The 19,384-nt window shown below is 45.6% G+C and overlaps 1 protein-coding gene across 2 annotated transcripts; it reads left to right on the top strand.

The window, feature by feature from the left end:
- The first annotated feature begins 3,338 nt into the window (after window positions 1-3,338).
- Window positions 3,339-19,062, top strand: LOC114596704 (synaptotagmin-15). Of its 2 annotated transcripts, XM_028728452.2 has the most exons (10): window positions 3,339-3,475; window positions 3,650-3,830; window positions 10,129-10,306; window positions 12,073-12,215; window positions 12,594-12,889; window positions 13,361-13,531; window positions 15,382-15,502; window positions 16,328-16,507; window positions 16,594-16,733; window positions 18,603-19,062. In XM_028728452.2, exons 2-9 carry the CDS (start codon window positions 3,824-3,826, stop codon window positions 16,725-16,727), a joined length of 1,230 nt encoding a protein of 409 aa, XP_028584285.2. In that variant the 5' UTR covers window positions 3,339-3,475; window positions 3,650-3,823; the 3' UTR covers window positions 16,728-16,733; window positions 18,603-19,062. The 2 variants fall into 2 exon arrangements, with proteins under 2 accessions (XP_028584285.2, XP_028584286.2); XM_028728453.2 differs by lacking the exons at window positions 3,339-3,475; window positions 10,129-10,306 and having other exon boundaries at window positions 3,482-3,830.
- The last annotated feature ends 322 nt before the right edge of the window (window positions 19,063-19,384 follow it).

Raw genomic sequence — 19,384 nt, 5'->3', positions numbered from 1 at the left:
CAATCCTGAATGTATTGGATTTGTGACCGTTATGCTAATTTGCCTTCAGTGGCAGTAAAGCTCTGCCAGATGAAATACAATTGCCTCTGGTCTATCTTTTGGGAATCCTGCAATGTGTTTAAGCTTTCCTCTGCACAACAGAAATGACCTCTCTGGGTAAAGCATCTTCAACAGGGCACAGGTTGGTGCTAAATATTTAGAAGCATAACCTGCCTGTATCCCCAATAATACCAGTTCCAGGATGGTATTATGCCACAACCGCCAGTGTGCCTCATCTTGACCATACATTTGCTGGTCAGTCATTTAGAGGTAACAATGTTTCATGGATAGGGTAGCATTACAATGTGATCTGGGACTGCAAGCTGACCCTGGCCTGTGATAATCTGCAGGGTTGCCTCTGTAGCAGATTGAAGCGCAGCTAACTGCATTTATGCAAGCAAATCTTGCTTTAATCTATCAGTTTTATATAACCTCCCCTTACAATCATAACAGAGATTAATACATGATTATTATTTTTTAAAACATGTCTCTGTTCTCCTTTTGTAAGCAGCGTCCCTCAGCTGAGAACTGAAATTCTTTGGCATGGGTGGAAGAAGAATAAAAATGAAAGTTATTGTGTTAAGGAGTGGACATCTCATTTTATGTCTGATGAAAAGGAAACTGGACACATATGGACTAAAATTCAATTGGGCCATTATAAACCATCATGACCTAGATTCCACCTACTAAAGGAACTCAGAATTTGTCTATTATTTGACAACTTTAGGTTTATTTGTATTTCTTTTTAAAGGTATTTCTGGAAACAAGGCAATTTCCTTAATTATTGTTTAAGATAGATGATTTATGTCAGTGGCTCTTTGTGGCTTACTGTGACTGCCCTCTCCTCTCACCATGCAACCTGACGAGGACATTTTCCACGTTCGTACAGCACCAAGCACTCTCCAGCTGGCCAGTGTTGGCATGGCACTGAAGAGCCAGTTTGGTGTGGTGGTTAGAGGGTTGTACTAGGGCCAGGGAGACCAGAGTTCAAATCCCTGTTCAGCCACAAAAGCTCACTGAATGACTTTGGGCCAGTCTTTCTCTTCTGTTCTCTCTCTGTCACTCTCCCTACACCTACCTCACCTTGAGCTCCTGGAATAAAAAGGTGGACCATAAATGCAATAATAAATTATAGTCTAAGGTAAAGGTGACCCCTAACCATTAGGTCCAGTCATGACCGACTCTGGGGTTGCGGTGCTCATCTCGCTTTATTGGCCGAGGGAGCCGGCGTGCAGCTTCCGGGTCATGTGGCCAGCATGACTAAGCCATTTCTGGCGAACCAGAGCAGCACACGGAAACGCCGTGTACCTTCCCGCCAGAGCGGTACCTATTTATCTGCTTGCACTTTGATGTGCTTTCGAACTGCTAGGTTAGCAGGAGCAGGGACCGAGCAACGGGAGCTCACCCCGTCGCTGGGATTCGAACCACCGACCTTCTGATCGGCAAGTCCTAGGCTCTATGGTTTAATCCACAGTGCCACCCGTGTCCCTTATAGTCTAGCAACATTTAAAATATAAACTCCCCACCACCAACTCTCTCTCTCTCTCTCTCTCTCTCTCTCTCTCTGTGTGTGTGTGTGTGTGTGTTTCCCTTGCTGCCTCCTTCCTTTTTAACCAGGGAGTCTCTGTTCTTGCTCCCATCACAGATTCTCCAAGCTCACAGCAATTTTGGAAGAACAGGAACATATATGCAAGCAGAGGAGGGAATAGCATCAAGGGAATAGGCAGGGAAAGGTCCCAGAAGAAAAGCAGGCACAGACTGAGCCTGGAAGAAGCTCACAAAACAATTGTTCAGCCCAGTGTTTCAGGAATGCCTTTTCTTAAATAATAGTTTTATTGGCAGTAGCAATATCCTGATGCAGATTCCTAGCTGGCTGTTTGTTAGGATCTGGCGTAGGAAAAACTGCCTGCTCCGTATTTGTTTGTTTGCTTGTTTTAACCCTCATTTTTGGGTGGGTGCAATATTTTAGAACGACACGAGGTGGTGCTGTTGGTACGTCTTCTGTACAAACGCCACTGTAAGGAGATGACTGTCAAGCTTTAAAACTTTACGAGGCTCTCCCAACCCCGGATTTTCCGCTGTGGATGCCTGATGTAAAAGACTCAGAGCCATTTTACTGGAGGGCCGCTTTGAGAAGGGAATGGGGGCAGCGGCAGGCCAAGGCAACAACTTCCCCCCAACTCCTTTTGGAGCAGGTGCTTCTCATTGGCCACACACCTCCTTTGCCTCAAAGGTTGGCAGTGGAGAGCACAGTTTGGCCCAAGCGCCACCAGCTGCCGATTTATAGTGTTAACAGCAGCCGGAGCCAGCCATGGAAGCCAAGCCATGCTCAGCTCCACACTTGGCTTCCACTATCCCTTGATTGTTTGAAACATTTGGGGGGCCTGCCCCCCCAAAAATATTGGAGGGGAGCAACGTAGCCCCTGGTGCGGCATATATGACTCGCTGCCCTTAGGAAAGCCCAGCTGGGTCAAGTCAAAGGCCCATCTAGTCCAGTATCCTGTTCTTATAGTAGCTAACAAGAAGGCTTCAGAAAGGACTTGATTGCAACAGTGCTCTCTCTCCAATTTCAGTTCCCAGGAACTGGCATTCAAAGGCACACTGCCTCCAACAGTGGAGGTAGAACATAGCCGCTATGGTGCAGTAGAAGATGCTGTCCTGTCATCAGTGGATGCAATTGGCTTCTGTATGCAGAAGGTGGTAGAGTCAGATCTGAAGGTTGGCGGTTTGAATCCCTGCAACGGGGTGAGCTCCCATTCCTCTGTCCCAGCTCCTGCCAACCTAGCAGTTCGAAAGCACGCCAAAAAGTGCAAGTAGATAAATAGGAACCACTGCAGTGGGAAGGTAAGCAGTCTTTCCATGCGCTCTGGTTTCCATCACGGTGTCCTGTTGCTGGCCACATGACCCGGAAAGCTGTCTGCGGATAAACGCGGGCTCCCTCAGCCTGAAAGCGAGATGAGTGCCGCAACCCCATAGTCGTCTTTGACAGGACTTAACTGTCCACAGGTCCTTTACTATGGAGAAAGGGCATGGGAGGAAATCCTGCTTCCATTCCGCTTAGCCTTTAATTGGATCAAGGTTATGTCAAACCATCAAAGAAATCTCTTATTTTTCCACTTACTTGAGAAAAACCAAACAGCATATCCCAAAAAGGCCTCGGGGGCTTTGTTTCAAAATACAAGGCAAGGCAAGTTACGCTTCTGGCAGTTGGCCCCTCCGTGCCAATGTTTTTTGTCAGGATGCTCTGAGGACGCCAACCCTGCGCTTTCCAGGAAGGAAGGGGTGGCTGCTGGCAGGGCCCACTTGCATTGTCCCTCTCTTAGATTCCTTAGACTTGCCAGGTCTCAGCAGCCTTTGAAATCTCAAGGAGCAACTTGGTGACCAGGAGGAGGAGCTGTTTATTTATTCAACATCCACAGGGAGACTAGGAGGAGAGGTAAGGAGCTGTGCAGCGCAGCCAGTCCTTGCTGCCTCCCTCCCTCTCATCTCAGGTGATCCAGATCCATGTGGGGAAAAGTTATCAGCTGGCACCTGAGGTTGTCAGGGAAGGAGAGACGTTGGGGGTTTGCTTGGGCTTTTATTTTATTTTTTTATTTGCTGTTACTGCCAGCCCCAGCCCAGATGCAAGCTCCCCAGAGAAGAGGGAGAAAAGAACAGCTGCTAGGAAGAAAGGACTCCGAGAGTTGAAACCTCCGTTGGGTAGATGGGAATGATGAAGCTCTGGGCTGCACAGCTGGAACATCAGTGAGAGAGAGAGTGTATCGCTTCTGTATTCCTAGGACCCATGTCTGGTAAGTAGCAGCACGTGGAGCTGTGGTGCACAACTGGGGCAATTTTGCGATTGGAGAAGGGGGTGAAGGAAGAGGAGAGTGCAGTGCAACTTTCATAGAATTGTGGAGCTGTAAGGGACCCCACGGTTCCTTCATTTGGAGTCATGAAGCTCGTGTCTTTGAAAGTGTCACTGGCTCGGGCAATGCTGTGTTGCAGGGGGAGCAGGTGAGATCTGTATTTGCTTGTGCTTAGGAAATGCCTGGAATTTCAGCCAAGACAACCTCTTGGAGGTGCCAATGTCTCCCTGGTGGAATGCCAGCAGCCAGGTTTAATCTCACCGGGCAACGATTAAGCTGCCGATCCGCTTTAATATGGTATGTTATTGTTTCATTAAAGTAGGCACTTCTCAGTTGTCAGATGCTTCGAGAGCTCTTTGGCAGAAAACCGCCGCAATAACGAATACTAAAAGTTGCACGCCATGCGCTTTTTGTCTCTGTGGCCAGGCGCAACTTGCAAGGGAGGTGAGGGCTCCTGTATTACGGAGAGGTATGCAGAAGCAGGAAACTGATCAGAAGCATCTCCCCCCCCCCCCCAAAAAAAACCATGACAAGCTGCACCTGCTGAAATTCCTGCTTCTCTACACCTACAGGAGATAGAGGCAATGGACCACTGGGCTTTGTGCTTTGGAATTTTGTAACCCAGCTGTTACAGCCACGGTATTTCAGAGCAGCCTCGACAGATACATTCCGAACCCTCCCGCTTCACCTGCCTAGGGTCTGGAGCATCCTATTTCAAGAAACCTTAGATTGGAACAGGGTCAGCTTTGTAGATAGTTGTTGGACTCCAGTCCCCATCAGCCTCAGTCATTGTGCAGTGGCGTAGCGTGGGGGGTGCAGGGGGGGGGCGGCCGCACCGGGCGCAACATCTGGGGTTAGGGCAAATCCACAGGTTAGGGGGCGCAAATCCACGGGTTAGGGGGCGCAAATTACTTGCCTTGCCCCGGGTGCTGACAACCCACGCTACGCCACTGTCATTGTGGCCAATGGGCAGGGATGATAGGAATTGTGGTGTAATGCCTTCTGGAGAGCCACAGGTCACCTACCCTTGGGTTAGAAGGAGAGAATCCCAGAACCTTTGCTGTCATTTTTGTCTATCAGGATGTTGCATCTGTATTTCAATTCTTGCATTGCTTTTACGTACACTGTCCTGGGAACATGCCTGAAGGGTGGACTAAAACACCCCTTTGATAACGTAGAACAAATAAAGCCTGTGCAGCTGCTGTAGTTTTCAATGCTACCTGTCCTTCTCCCTTGCATCATGGACTGCCAGTGCTTTTTTTTCTAGAAGAAAAGGTGCCAGAACTCACCTCAAATAGACCTTTGCACTACTAGTATAGGTGACTCCCCATTTACGTGGGGGTTCCGTTCCGGGCCCCTGGGTGCATACATGAAATCACTTATAATGGGCAGCCCCCTGGAGAGTCCTAGTGGCTCACAAGGAGACCCCCTCCCCTGAGCCCAAAGAGGAGGAGAGGAGGGTCTCCTTGCCAGCCAGAGGCTTGTTGAGGCTGGAGATGCTTTTCTTGTGGGTGGGGAAGTGGGAAGAAAATCGTTTTTGGGTGGGGGAACTCTGCAGGATCCCACCCTTCATTCTGTAGGGAACCCATGTTTCACTCATTTCAGTGCTAAGACAATCATTTGTTTGTTAAGTTAAAGATATGCTTTAAAATGCCCTTGTCTTCTAACCCATTAGCAACGGCTTCAAAGCAGAGCCGGCCATACTGTTAGGCAGAGTGGGATGAGAGGCCAAAGCAGATAAATGATTACACAATAGATATAAAATTGTGGTGTGGATCATCCCAAAGTCCATGGAAAGGGTACTGCCGCAGGGCAAGAAACTGTGTGAACAAAATGGACCCTTTAAAATTAAAACAACAACAACAACACATATTACCTAACAATTGCCTGGAACGGAGCAGAAACAGAAATACAGTATGTGTGCAAATTCATCCATAAAACTGCTAGCACATTTGCAAAGCTAAGCAGGGTCTGGTATGGCTGCAGATTGGATGAGGGACCATGTGTTGAAATTCCTGCATTGCAGGGGGTTGGATGACCCTCGGGGTCCCTTCCAACTCTACAATTCTATGAAGTAACACACTATACACTAACAGTACAACCCTATATATGTCAACACAGACGTAACCAACATCATGTTCAAGGGGATTTATTACCAGGAAAGCGGGTATAGGGTTTCAGCCTAAATCAAGTGTGAAGGACCACTAGGGACCACCCCTCTATACCTTACATTTCCTACCTACTCGGATTCAAAATCAGCTCTGGGTTCCAAGGGATTGCTGGCAGAGACTCCGGTAGAGTAAGATGCAGCTGCACAAATTAGCATTAAAATGTCTTGCATCCTTTGATAAAACGATCTCTTGATGAAGGGAAAAGAGATGGCAACAGAGGGGCAAGTTGGAGCTTCTATCAAGCCAGAGATGGATGGAGAGGACTTCTGGAGGAGGAACCTGGATGCCTAGTGACCTCTAGCCTTTGTGTGATGGAAAGAGGCATCCTGAGCCCATGAAGGGGTTAAGGACAAACAGGGAAGCAGATCTCAACCCCTTTACCTAAACGTTTGCTTACCTGCAAACATGGGACGGTCCAGGAAGGGAATATCAAGAGGCTTTCCACCTTCTTCACGCCACCCTGAGAAAACGGCTGTGTCAGAGCTGCTAGGAAAGGGATGGCCGTGCCTGAACAAGTGAGGACTGCACTTACTATTTGCAGGAGAGCTTTTGAGAGAGTTCCCTGGCATGGACTGAGGTATTTAAAGTGTGCTTTAACACCTAATGCCTGATAAAAGCTGTTGAGCATTCCCAATTATTGTGTCCATTTGTATGGAGGAAGAGGAGAGCGGTGGGAACGGAAGAAGTCCCTTTGACATGCCCTGCCGTTGGGTGCCCAACATTAACCATTAACACTTTTCGAACAGCTAGCATCCTGGATTACGAAGCGAGATGTTACGAACAGCTATTAAGTGATCATATTTTATTTAAGCGAATTGCTTGCTGGTGCTTAATGATGTTTTCTCAATATCTGGAAAACAGCCCATTGTTCTTAATAGCTCATTAAGGTTGAAAACTGCTATCCGCCAGGAAACATCTCCCATGCATGGTGGCATTGAAGCTAGAATTCAGCAGGATGTGATAGGATAAAGTGGCCGTTTGGAGCTGAAAAGTGGTTTTTGACAGAATGGTCGTGCAGGTGAGCATTGCTTGAGGCATGAGCCTTGGTCAGGGACTCAGCCTTCCTCTGAGATTTAGGAGGAACACATTCTTCCCATGGACAGTATAAGACAGTTGTAGACAGATTTGCCTATGCTCCCCCATTGATGAAGACTTCTGATTGGTTGCTTGCTTTGTGACAGGTACAAAGTTACTTCCCCTCCCTTGGCTGGAACAATGCTGGAGGAGAAATTGGCACCAAATAAAGCACATTTTTTTAAAAAATCAAAACATTTAAACAGGACTTGCCAGGGGCCTGAAAACCCAGATATGATTTGAAATCAGATATGAGTGTTATTACAAGAGTGGAAGCATTGGCTTTGGTTGTTCGGTCAATCAGTATGCACACTTCTGACTTTTGTAGTTGGTTTTGGAGGATTTGTGATCAGTGGTTTAGTGGAGCAGGAGGGGCAGGTGCAGAATTATTATTATTTTCGCAGATGATACCATTGCAAGATAGGTAATTGCCAGTGCTGTGACCTTGGGGCAGGGGAAAGGGAAGGGAAGGGAAGGGAAGGGAAGGGAAGGGAAGGGAAGGGAAGGGAAGGGAAGGGAAGGACACGGTCCCTTGGTTAGGCAGGCTTAGTGGTTCTCAAAAGGTGTGGCAGGAGAGAATGGCAAGTGTGGCAGGAAGATTCAAGAACAATCAATATTATATTTTAGGAAAGAGTCATGTTCTTATGTAGCTGCATTGTTTCATACTTTCCAAATGTCCCATGATCATATTATAAAGCAGTTGTGTTCTATGTTATGAATCAAGCACTGCTAGGAGTTGTGTCTTTTTGTTTTGCAACGTATTTCTATTCAATAAAAAGTTTGGTGTGGCGTGAGCAAATCTTTATTCTGAAAGCGTGGCCCAGAGAAAAACGATTGGCTTAGACGGTGAGCGGGCCAAGCTCAGCCAGTGAAATTGATGGTTGATTTGGAGCGTGACCCCTGACCAAAGTCCAACATCCTTAAACACTATATACCAGCTCGTGCATATTTTTACTCTCCTTGGGGGTATAGCAATGGACTCTCACAGGAGAAGCTATACCAAGTTAGTCCATTGGTTCATTGAGCTCAGAACTGTCCATACTGCCTGGCAGAGGCTCTCCAGGGTTTTAGACAGGGCATGTTCCCATCCCCCTTGGATATTCCAGGGATTGAACCTAGGACCTTCTCCATGCAAAGCAGATGAGCTGTGATGCCCTCCAGATGTTGTTGGACTGCAACTCCCATCATCCTTGACCATTGATGGTGCTTGCTGGGGCAGATGGGAAATGTAGTCCCACGACATCCGGAAACTGATGTTCTGCTGAAGGCTGCTGCTGCCTGTCTGCTCCTCCATGCCCAGTGCGTGTATTTGCAAATAAACGGATGTTGCCAAATACTGCAGAATTCCCATCCAGAAGGAAAACGCAGCAATGCTCTTGGAACGTCGGTTTGCTTGGGGAAATATGCAGTGACTAACAAAACAATGCACTGTTTCTCAACAACATGCGGGTTTTAAAAAGAAGTCATGCCCATTTTTTACCTCTGCACAGAAGTTCCCACATCATGTTTTAGTGCTAGCTGCCTTCCTGATTTATTTCCTGATTTGTATCGCCTCATTCTTGGATCAGATAGGGCAAACTTGCTCTTAAAAACCAGTGAGCCAAATGCTGCTTCCATTGCCAGTGGCGTAAATCCTAAGCACTTCTGCTTGGACTCCGCAAATTTACTCCGGAATTGCACCACCGTGAATGAAAGTGCAGCTTGGCCTTGAGCCACATGGGTGGGTCAGATATGTTTAAGGATATGATTAAGCTGTGGGCAAAGAATTGGTCACGTCACACTTGCGTAAATGTCAAGTTCTGAACCTCTTCAAGCGCACACAGTGCAGGCTGTATTATGCTGTACTGTCACAGATATTGTAGCTAATGGTACAGGCAGAGGAATTATCCCACTGCTCATTCTGTCTACCAGACACCTTATTACTGGTGTGTGGACTCTGATTTATGTTTGGGCTCTCGCCTCCACCTGGAAAAGAAGACAGAGCACACATTTGCACGTGGCACAAAGTGTATGCAAATCTTACGTGAATTTGTGTCTTCTTTTGCAAGTGGCTAAAAAAATATTATGTAAAACTTGAAATTTAGCCATTGAGAGGCCTAAACAGTATCTCATTATTGTACATCAATCTACGCTCTCTGCTGGCATCTCCGAGTGGAAGTATACATTACAAAGTTCTCTTATGCTCCTCCTTGATCACCATGCCCCTGAGGTTCACTGGCTTTCATGAGGGACTGAGCCTTTAGTGTGGCAGGCTGTGCCCTATGGGAACTCCCTGCAAGTAGATGTCCATCATTAAACCACCCAGACATTTGTACTATGCGTGGAAGGTGAACTGATTCTGCTACTGCACTGTTGTAGCTGGGGTTAAAGGTAAAGGGACCCCTGACCATTAGGTCCAGTCGTGACCGACTCTGGGGTTGCGGCGCTCATCTCGCTTTATTGGCCGAGGGAGCCGGCGTACAGCTTCCGGGTCATGTGGCCAGCATGACTAAGCTGCTTCTGGCGAACCAGAGCAACACACGGAAACCTTCCCGCCGGAGCGGTCCCTATTTATCTACTTGCACTTTGACGTGCTCTTGAACTGCTAGGTTGGCAGAAGCAGGGACCGAGCAACGGGAGCTCACCCCATCGCGGGGATTCGAACCGCCGACCTTCTAATTGGCAAGTCCTAGGCTCTGTGGTTTAACCCACAGCTCCACCCGCGTCCCGTAGCTGGGGTTGGGGCCTTGCAAACAAGAGAACGAGCCAATTCCTGTGACTCTACTGCTATGCACCAGCCTGCTGCTCATTCACATTAAACCATAATTTGGTACTCTCACCACACAAGAAATGTTAACCAACTTTAATTATGCAGCCTGAATCTCCTGGCTTGTGAATGAGTCCCACCTGAAAATAGTGACAGTCTGGAAGTTCCATGTTCCAAGCTTTCATTGTAAAATGAACATCTGAAATCTTTTGCTCACTGAAGTGCTGGTGTGTGTGTTTTGCTCAATCAGAACAAGTAGCTGCTGTTGCTGGAGGTGTGGTCGGAGGCATCCTTCTATTGCTCCTTCTTGGGATAGCAATATACCTCTTTTGGAAGAATGTGTACTTCAAGGGTTCTTATGAAGAACTTACTAATCCCGCTTCCCCAGTCCAGGCACCAGTTCGTCTGCAGGAGCCAAATGTTGCAAGGTAAATAGTGTATTTTATTTTACAGTGGTACCTCTGGTTACGAACTTAATTTGTTCCGGAGGTCCGTTCTTAAGCTGAAACCATTCATATCCTGAGGTGCGCTTTCGCTAATGGGGTCTCCCGCGCACGCGCATCTGGCACATGATTTCCATTCGCATCCTGGGACAAAGTTCATAACCAGGAGCAGCTACTTGTGCTTTGTGCTTTGGCTTGCTTTGATGCCCTGCTTATCTGTGAATTTGGGAAGCTTGGCGATTGGTCTAGGGACGGGAGCTAGTCGTGAGATTTGGATACTTTCCATCTATGCCCTAATCAGCAGGTGAACTAATGGGAGGTTCTGGCCAAATTGACATAGGCTATTTTTGTGCAAGGTAATGATGCATAGATGCTTGCTTGGGCAAGTCATTACAACCTCTTGCTGCTTTGGTGTCTATCCTGAGTCTGTGCTGTAAGTGCACTCCTAATAAAGCACTGGAATTGAACACTCTGACGTTTTATTTTATTTATTTTATATACCATCCTATACCCGCAGGTCTCAGGGCGGTTCACAGAATAAATCAAAATGTAAAACCACAAAATACAGAATCAAAATAAGAGTAACAACCACCCAATACCACCCACACACCCACCCACACACCCAATATTCCACTGCTCTTGGCATGACAATCCTAGTTTCAGTTAAACAGCAACATACACTTTTCAATGTGCTAAGTTGTATCTCAGTGTTTCACATTTGCCCATATGACAGAGAGTAATTTATTAAATAACTAATTCCTCTACTTGGGGTGCGGGGAAATACTACACTGACAAAACACGTGGATGTGTTTCCTACTATTGCTAGTAGAAAAACAAAGTAATACAAGAAACATCTTTTTTAAAAATGTGAACACAAAATTAACAAGAAACTAACCAAAATATGTTTTATATAGAATTAAGACTAGATGAGAAATAGGGATATGTAAAGACATATTTTGTCTGAAACTAAACTGCCATGAGAGTTTATGAGGCATCTCAAATGTAAGTAAATGCTGTCATGAGTTGCTCATAAAAGCTGCTATGAGTTGACATCCTTTATGACATCCTTCTTTGGTATCCCTGCACCTCACTCACACAGGACCTCTTTGGGCCTGTGGATCAGGACATTAGTCCCACCTCTGGCTCCAAAATCACTTGGGTAACAATAAGTGGATTGTTGCAGTGTGGTATGCCTCCATTCCATTCCCCCCTCCCCTCAGTTTTCCATTCTTCCTTCCAACAGTCAGTTAGCATCCTGTCCTGAGCATGCTCAGTCTTCATCAGGCTCTTCTTGGGGTGGGGTGGAGTCTTTTTCCCCCTTTGGTTCCCCCCCCCCAAAAAAACCACTTTTGATACTTCTGTATCATCAGACTTTCTCCAAGTATTCTCTTTTTTATGGGGGTGCTGTTTTTGCTGCACAAGAGCTAACACTTGAAGATCTAAGATGATAGAGAGATAGAGAGAGATAAGATAGATAGATAGATAGATAGATAGATAGATAGATAGAGTTCAAATTCTAAATGAAATGGATTGTTTATGTGGGGAAAACCTGATCATCTCCCACTCCCTTTAAAAATTATTCTGATTTAGAAAATGTCTAGAAAACAATGGTCACATTACATCTGAAACCAAGATCGTCTACCGATTTCAGCGGAGGAATTTAAGCGCACGTTTAAATCGAACAATGGGTTTATTTTACACCCTTTTTGCTAGCTTGATATGACTGACTCTGGTAGTTGTCTTTTCTGCAGGACAAAAAGCGTCCCCTTCATCGTCCCACCAAAATTTCACAGGCAAGCTTGGATTGATATGATAAATGGAGAACAAATTCAGGAGGATAGTGACCTCTATGTCACCCCTGACTCTGGGCCTCGATCTTCTTTCCATTCCTTAGGTAGGTTGATATTATTTGAATGAGTAAACTGGAATACAGAGTGTTAGAAATCTGGAAGCAGAATTGGAATTTGTCTGAACTACAGATGTGGCCTGTTGTGGGACCAGTGCAGGTTGTATACTGTTGGTGGAAGGAATCATGCATAAAAGGCATCAAGTTTCCCCCCAGATGAACCTAGTGTTGTTACAGTTTGAATCTAAACCGTTGTGCCAAAAGGTCAACACATAGTCTTATACATGTAATAATAATAATATAAAAATGCATTCACTGTAGTTTCACAGTTTGCAGAGGTGTGCAGGTTCATAAAGGAACATTCCATTTTGTAGATCTGATATTCTTAACTCAAAGGATCTGGGTTGTTTCTTCCTCTCTGTGAAGCTGGCGCATACCTTGTCGGAGCCATCAACCCAGAGCTGTACAGATTTCCCGAAGACAAGAGCGAAACAGACTTCCCAGAGGGTAACATTGGTCGGCTTTGGTTCTCAGTGGAATACGAACAAGAATCGGAAAGGCTCCTCGTCTCCTTGATCAAAGCCAGGAAGTTGCAGTCTCCTTCTAGCTCCTGCAACCCTTTGGTGAAAATCTACCTGTTGCCCGATGAGAGGCGCTATCTGCAGTCTAAGACCAAGCGCAAAAATCTCAACCCCCAGTTTGATGAGAATTTTGTTTTCCAAGTAAGCTTTCATGTCAGTGGAATATTACATTGATGCTGGCCCGGCCCTCCCGTGAGGCAAAGTGTGGCAACTGCCTCAGGTGGCAAATTCTCAGGGGCAGACCATGGCTAGAACTGTGTGTCATGTGGTCTGTCCTACAAACCCCAAGCTAGCTTTCTGCCCTACAGTGTGGTGGAGGACTCTCTTCCTTCAACCAGTGCTGAAGTAAAATGCAGCTACCAGTCTTGTCTGATTTTGTGCGCAGAATGGGGAATGCACCATCTTGTCCTTTGCCTCAGGCAGCAAAATAGCTTGTGCTGCTCCTGTTTTGATGTGATGTTGTAGATTCTTGCCTCCCCTACTCCTGATAACTGAGATCCAAACTATACATTACACACACGCTTCTCTCACAGTGGTCAACTGGGAGATTATTTACTGGGGGAAATGAGACCGTTTAACCTCATTTACAATGTTCTGTTTGCTACTATCCAGATTTCCAGTAGCGCCTTATACCAAAGGACACTGAAGTTTTGTGTCTACCATGTTGACAAACAGAAGAAACACATTCTCTTAGGCCAAGTAATATTCCCTTTGAAAAATGAATCCTTTACCGGTGATGGCAAAGTCATTGTCTGGAGAGATCTGGAAGCCGATACCCTTGAGGTAGGTGATTCATTAAAGCTTAAATCATTATCCTACCTTGAGTGTAGGTAGGGGTGTTCCAGAAAACACAGCACACACTAAACTGTCAGATGGGATGAGCTAAGAAAATGTAAAAACACAGGGCAATCCTACACATATGTACTTCCCATTGAGTTCAGTGGTACTTTCTCCCATGTAAGGAAGATTGCCACCTTGTGATTCTTGTATGGCCTGATTGGTATATCTTAAGGGTACAGTTCAAAATGCAGATATTGCAATTGTCATTTGGCATGATCTGGCCAAGAAATGATAAGCGTCTTATGGTCCCACCCAAGGTTCAGTTCCATCGAAGTCAACAGGATGGAACTGTTTCCTGGCTCACCCCTAGATAACCAGCCCTCACATGAATTCACATGGTAACTAAGCCCTTTCTGTGCTGCAAATTTAATCTGTCAGAATTAAAGTGAGAGCAGCCCCCTCCCCATAAATGAAAGCAGTAACCTGAGAAGAAGCTTTCAGGAAGCCAGAGATCCTGGTAGAAATATTTTTTCTTGTGCTTTTGAGATAGAACGGCTCTATTATGAGTGGAGAGATTGTTCCTTAATAAATTTGAAATGGCAGTAGAGAGTGGGAGAAAAGGCCAGAATAAATGCACATCGTACAGTTTTGGAGCAGAGGGAAATAAAAACACACCCTCTAAGGGAAAGAGATCTGCACAGATTTCCTTCCTGGATTGGGAGCTGTGTGCACAGTCAGTTTTCTGGAGCAATATTCAGATGCCCGTCCAAAGCTGATACAGATCTGGTGCGACTCCATTTGCCCTACCTGATGTTATGAGTCCTCAGTGTTGAGCCCTCAGGGGCTGTGGGGGCTAGAACCCCAGACTTTTCTTTAAAAGCTCCAGATCAGGTGTGGGCAACTTTTGGCTCTCCAGATGTTGCTCAACTCCAATTCCCATTAGTCTTAGCCCATGGCTAGGGGTGGTTGAAATAGTTCAGCAACATCTGGAAGGCCAGAGGTTCCCCACACACCTGTTCCAGATCAACTAGTATCCTTAATGCCCTTTCCTACTGGGAGCGCATCAGACTTTTCCTTTCTGCAAGTGCTTAGTCTGTGCATGAACCTGCCCCTTTACAGGGAAAGCAAGGTGAGGAAAGGAACCAAACTCCTGGTGCCAATGACAAGCACTACATATTCCTTCCGCATTTGTAAATGAGAAGGCATGGATGGCAAACCTCTTTGCCTTTTCCTAAGGTATCTCTAATAATCTATTGGGCATCAACATCACTGCTCACATCCACAACATACATTTAAAGTGCATGGCTTCCCTCAAAGAATCCTGGGAACTGTAGTGTGTTAAGGGTTCTTGGAATTGAATCCTGTGAGCAGTAAGCTACAGTTCACAAAGACAATACCGTATTTTTCACCCTATATGATGCACCCGACCATAAGATGCACCTAGATTTTAGAGGAGGAAAACAAGAAACAAGAAAGCAATGCAAAGCCTCTTGAGCGAAGAGGCAGGAGCGCTCCCGCTGCGCTCAGGAGGCTTTGCAGGGCTATCGCTGAAGCCAAGAGAGCAAGAGGGATCGGTGCACTGATCCCTCTTGCTCTCCTGGCTTCAGCGATAGCTGTGCAGCCTGCATTCACTCCATAAGACGCACACACACTTCTCCTTACTTTTTAGGAGGGCGAAAGAGCGTCTTATAGAGCAAAAAATATGGTATATGGTGTCAATACCCATGGTGTGGGAGAATAACTGTGCTCTTAAACTTAGCGGAGTAAGGAAAAGATTTGCTTCTTAATACTAAATTCTTGATAAAGTGCAGTTTTTACAATGCAGCTGACCAATATTCTTCTCCACCCCAAAGCTGCCTTCTGAACATGGCGACCTCCAGTTTTCTCTCAGCTACAATGACTATCTGGGCCGTCTCACGGTGGTAGTCCTAAGAGCTAAGGGCTTGAAGCTCCAGAATGAAAGACATGCTGTCGGTAAGAAACACAAGGCTTAATTGGGTTTTGTAGGAAATTAATCCTATTTACAGCACATTACTTGGGTCTCCAGCTGTTTTTGGACTACAGTTCCCATCATCCCTGACCACTGGCCCTGCTGGCTAGGGGTGATGGGAGTTTTAGCCCAAAAACAGCTGGAGACCCAAGTTTTGGAAACCCAAGACTGAATATTTATGATATCAACACAGTCCACTGTCAGGGACTGGGCAGAGGAGGAATGGTGGAGACCGCCTCCCCAGCCTGACCCTTCCAGAGAAGATGAAGACAGTTCAGAATTACAACAGGGGCTTGAGGGAGGTCACAGCTCAGAGGCAGATGAGGGGGAAAGCTGGGAAATAATGGGAGAGGAGGAACAAGAAGCACCAGCTGATGGTCACAGTGTCTTTAGAAAGCATTCCAGACCTGCCCCCTCTCCCAGAACCCAGCAAGCGCTGAAAGCAGGAGAGCAGAGAGCTCAAAGGCAGAGGGCACTTTTCAGCACCCATAGTGATGACGCATGGAGAGAGGGAAGGGGTGGAGACTCACTTGGGGCAACGCCATTGTTCCACAAGGCTGCATTTCCAAGCTTCTCTCTGTGAATATTGAATAAAAAGCAGTTGGTAAGAACTTTTCCTTGTCTTATCCTGGCAACCTGCCATGGGGGTTGGCTCCTCTGCCGTCTGACATCCACTGAGATAACAGAGGTTGCATTCCAAACTGTAGTTCCTTAAGGTGCAACACTTGGAGAAGAGGTTGTGGATTTGTGTTCCTCTTAATGCTTCCAACCTATCTTGAGTGGTTTACAGCCTCATCCTCTCATTCCAGGTGTATTTGTCAAAGTGTCACTAATGAAGCATAATCAATTCATCAAAAGCAAAAAGACCACGGTTGTTCCTGCATCCTCGGATCCATTGTACAATGAGACTTTCAGCTTCAAGGTGGACCAGCAGGAGCTGGATACAGCAAGCCTGAGCCTGTCTGTGCTCCAGGATTCAGAGGGAGAAGGTAAGGAGCTGTTTTCCATCTGGTTACCTGCATACTATTCTTGCATAGCATCTGATGACTTTTCTCCTTTCTCCTTCCTGTTTTAGAAACTTCGCTGGGCCGTGTGGTTGTTGGGCCTTTCATGTACACCAGGGGCAAGGAACTGGAGCACTGGAATGAAATGATCAGTAAGCCCAAGGAGTTGGTGAAGAGGTGGCATGCTCTGTCTCTTAGCACCTGAAAGCTGGTGAGCACTCTTGCAAGGGATATCTGTAGCAAAGAGCTTTCTGCTGTGCTGTCTCCAGAACAGGTTCTTCAGATGTATCCTCAGTTTATGCCCATCACAGATGTTGGGTGACGTAGTGATCAAGACAGTTGACAACGTTGCTAAAAGCGCCAGATTTCACCTCAGTTCTGCTCAGTTGCAAAGTGGAATTTGATCCTTAAAATTAGGAGAGCTCCCAAATCGGCATGAGAGTGTTGGCCACGTATACCATAGACCAGTGTTTCCCAACCTTGGGCCTCCAGCTGTTTTTGGACTACAATTCCCATCATCCCTTGCCACTGGTCTTGCTAGTCAGGGATGATGGGAGTTGTAGTTCAAAAACAGCTGGAGGCCCAAGGTTGGGAAACACTGCCATAGACCACTGAAATTTCATAGAATTGCAGAGTTGGAAGCGACCCGAGGTTCATCTAGTCCAATCCCCTGCACTGCAGGAATCTCAACTAGATTCTACATGACAGATGGCTATCCAACCTGTGCTTAAAAACCACCAAGGAAGGAGAGTCCACCACCTCTTGTGGAAGTCTGTGCCACTGCTGAACAGCTGTTACTGTCCGAAAACTCTTCCTGATGCTTAGTCAGAATCTCCTTCCTTGTAAATTGAATCCATTGGTTCAGATCCTAGCCTCTGGAGCAGGAGAAAACAAGCTGCATCCTATGTGACAGCCCTTTAAATGTTTGAAGATGGCTATCCTATCTCCTCTCAGTCGCCCCTTTACCCAAGCTAAACATACCCAGTTATCTCATCCGTTCCTCATAAGGCTTGGTTTCCAGACCCTTTATCATCTTGGTCCCCCTCCTCTGTACACATTCCAGCTTGTCAATATCCTTCTTAAATTGCGGTGTCCAGAAATGGACACAGTACTCCAGATCTGACCAAGGCAGAATAGGGCAAGAACATAAGATTCTACTGGCTTGATCCCTGTATTTTAAACCCTTGGTTAGGAAGCACTGTGCCATTAAGAGTTTCCTTAGCAATATCAATTAATCAGATGTATTAGGAGGTAAGTGCATTAAGGATATAATTGAGCACAGAAGGCATATTATGAAAGCTAGTTGGAGGCACATCTGCAGCGTTCTGGCTTTGGAATCTCTGGCCTCATTTATTGGAGCCATTTGCATTATCTCACTGGTCTGAGGCAGGTGGACAAAGCTTCTGTGCTGTTCCATCTCTCTGAGAAGATGGATTCTGCTTCAGGTTGACTAAAGCATTGTTTCATCAGTCACAGGCAGAATGATAATGGATTATACTAGTGCGGGCTTCCTAAATCACCAGGCTGTGTTCATGTGTTGTGCTAATGCAAAATGGTGAAAAGAGGGGAAAATGGAAGCATTATCCAAAGTTCCTGTTTGAGTCTAGTCTTTCTGTTTAGGTCAGAAAAAAAAAATCAAGCTGTGACCATTTGTTATGTTCTCCTAAAGTCGTGCGCAAGCCACTTTTTAAAAAATCAGAAAAGGTAATTTAATTTCAGTAACTCACTCGAGAGTTCAGCTCGTGATATTTTCTAATCATTAAATTATTCTTCAGCGAAGGAAAAAAAGAAAATGTGGAAATGAAACAGGCTTCCCTTTGAAGCAGGATGCAGTGTTAATTAATGAGAAGCATGAAAGCACCAGACTTCAATCTTGGTTTCCATTGCAATTCTGAGTTGTGTCTGCCAAAGTCATACTTGGGATGTGTGCACATTGCAGCCAAACAATTTATTTTTTGACTTTGTTTTGAAGCTGGTGTTGGGGAAAAACTCATCATATGTATATATATTGTTGATTAAAACAGTGAACTAACAAAGAGGAGAGAAAATGAATAATAAAACATTTTTTTTAAAATTACAGACTCCATATGGGAATGTGACCTCTACTGTTGGCAGCAAAATGCCTCTGAATACCAGTTCCTGGGAATCACAGGTGGAAAGTGGGGAGTTGTGCTCAGGTCCTACTTTTGGGCATCTGAGTTGGCCATTGTGAGAACAGAATGCTGGTCTAGATGGGTCATTCGCCTGATTCAACAGAGCTCTTACATTCTTACAAAGGAAGTGAAAATCAAGTTTATTTATGTGCTGTTCTTACCGTCAGAGCAAGCTGAGAGCAGTTACTTGGTTTTTGCTTGAAATGAAGCACCGGTCATGTCTTGGGGTCAGTTATGCTTTGGTTATTAGTCTGTAACGTTTTGCATTATGTTAAAACAAGTGCTGTGAAGCCTTAGAAACAATGCATTTCCCTTGTCCCTTTCCTGTGTCTATCTCTTGTTATATATAAAAATACATTTTATGTGATTAAAAACAATTTGAACCAAGGTTTTGAATCAAGGTGTTATTTTTTGTATTTTTTTGTTGTTTTTGTTTTGAACCAAGGTGTTATTCTGGTAACTGTAGTCTGCTTCTCATAAAATGCTAGGCTCTGTTTAGTGAGTTGGTGTCAGTTTAGGGCTGCTTCCTGCTGGTTCCTTATCATAGGACTGAGTTTGCCCTTAAGCACTGGCCTGTTGCAACACAATTAATTGTGAGACCCACACCCACCCCTTTGAGCGTTTTGAAAGCTGCCTCATGATGGATAGGAAGAATCCAATCAGAGAAGTTTAAAGGAAAGTCCTTGTATTTTCAGGGAAGCCACTCAGG

This window comes from Podarcis muralis, chromosome 6, assembly GCF_964188315.1.
Source record: "Podarcis muralis chromosome 6, rPodMur119.hap1.1, whole genome shotgun sequence".
Lineage (NCBI taxonomy): Eukaryota > Metazoa > Chordata > Lepidosauria > Squamata > Lacertidae > Podarcis > Podarcis muralis.
The sequence above is the reverse complement of the archived record's forward strand: the minus strand, read 5'-3'. Positions and strand labels throughout refer to the sequence as shown.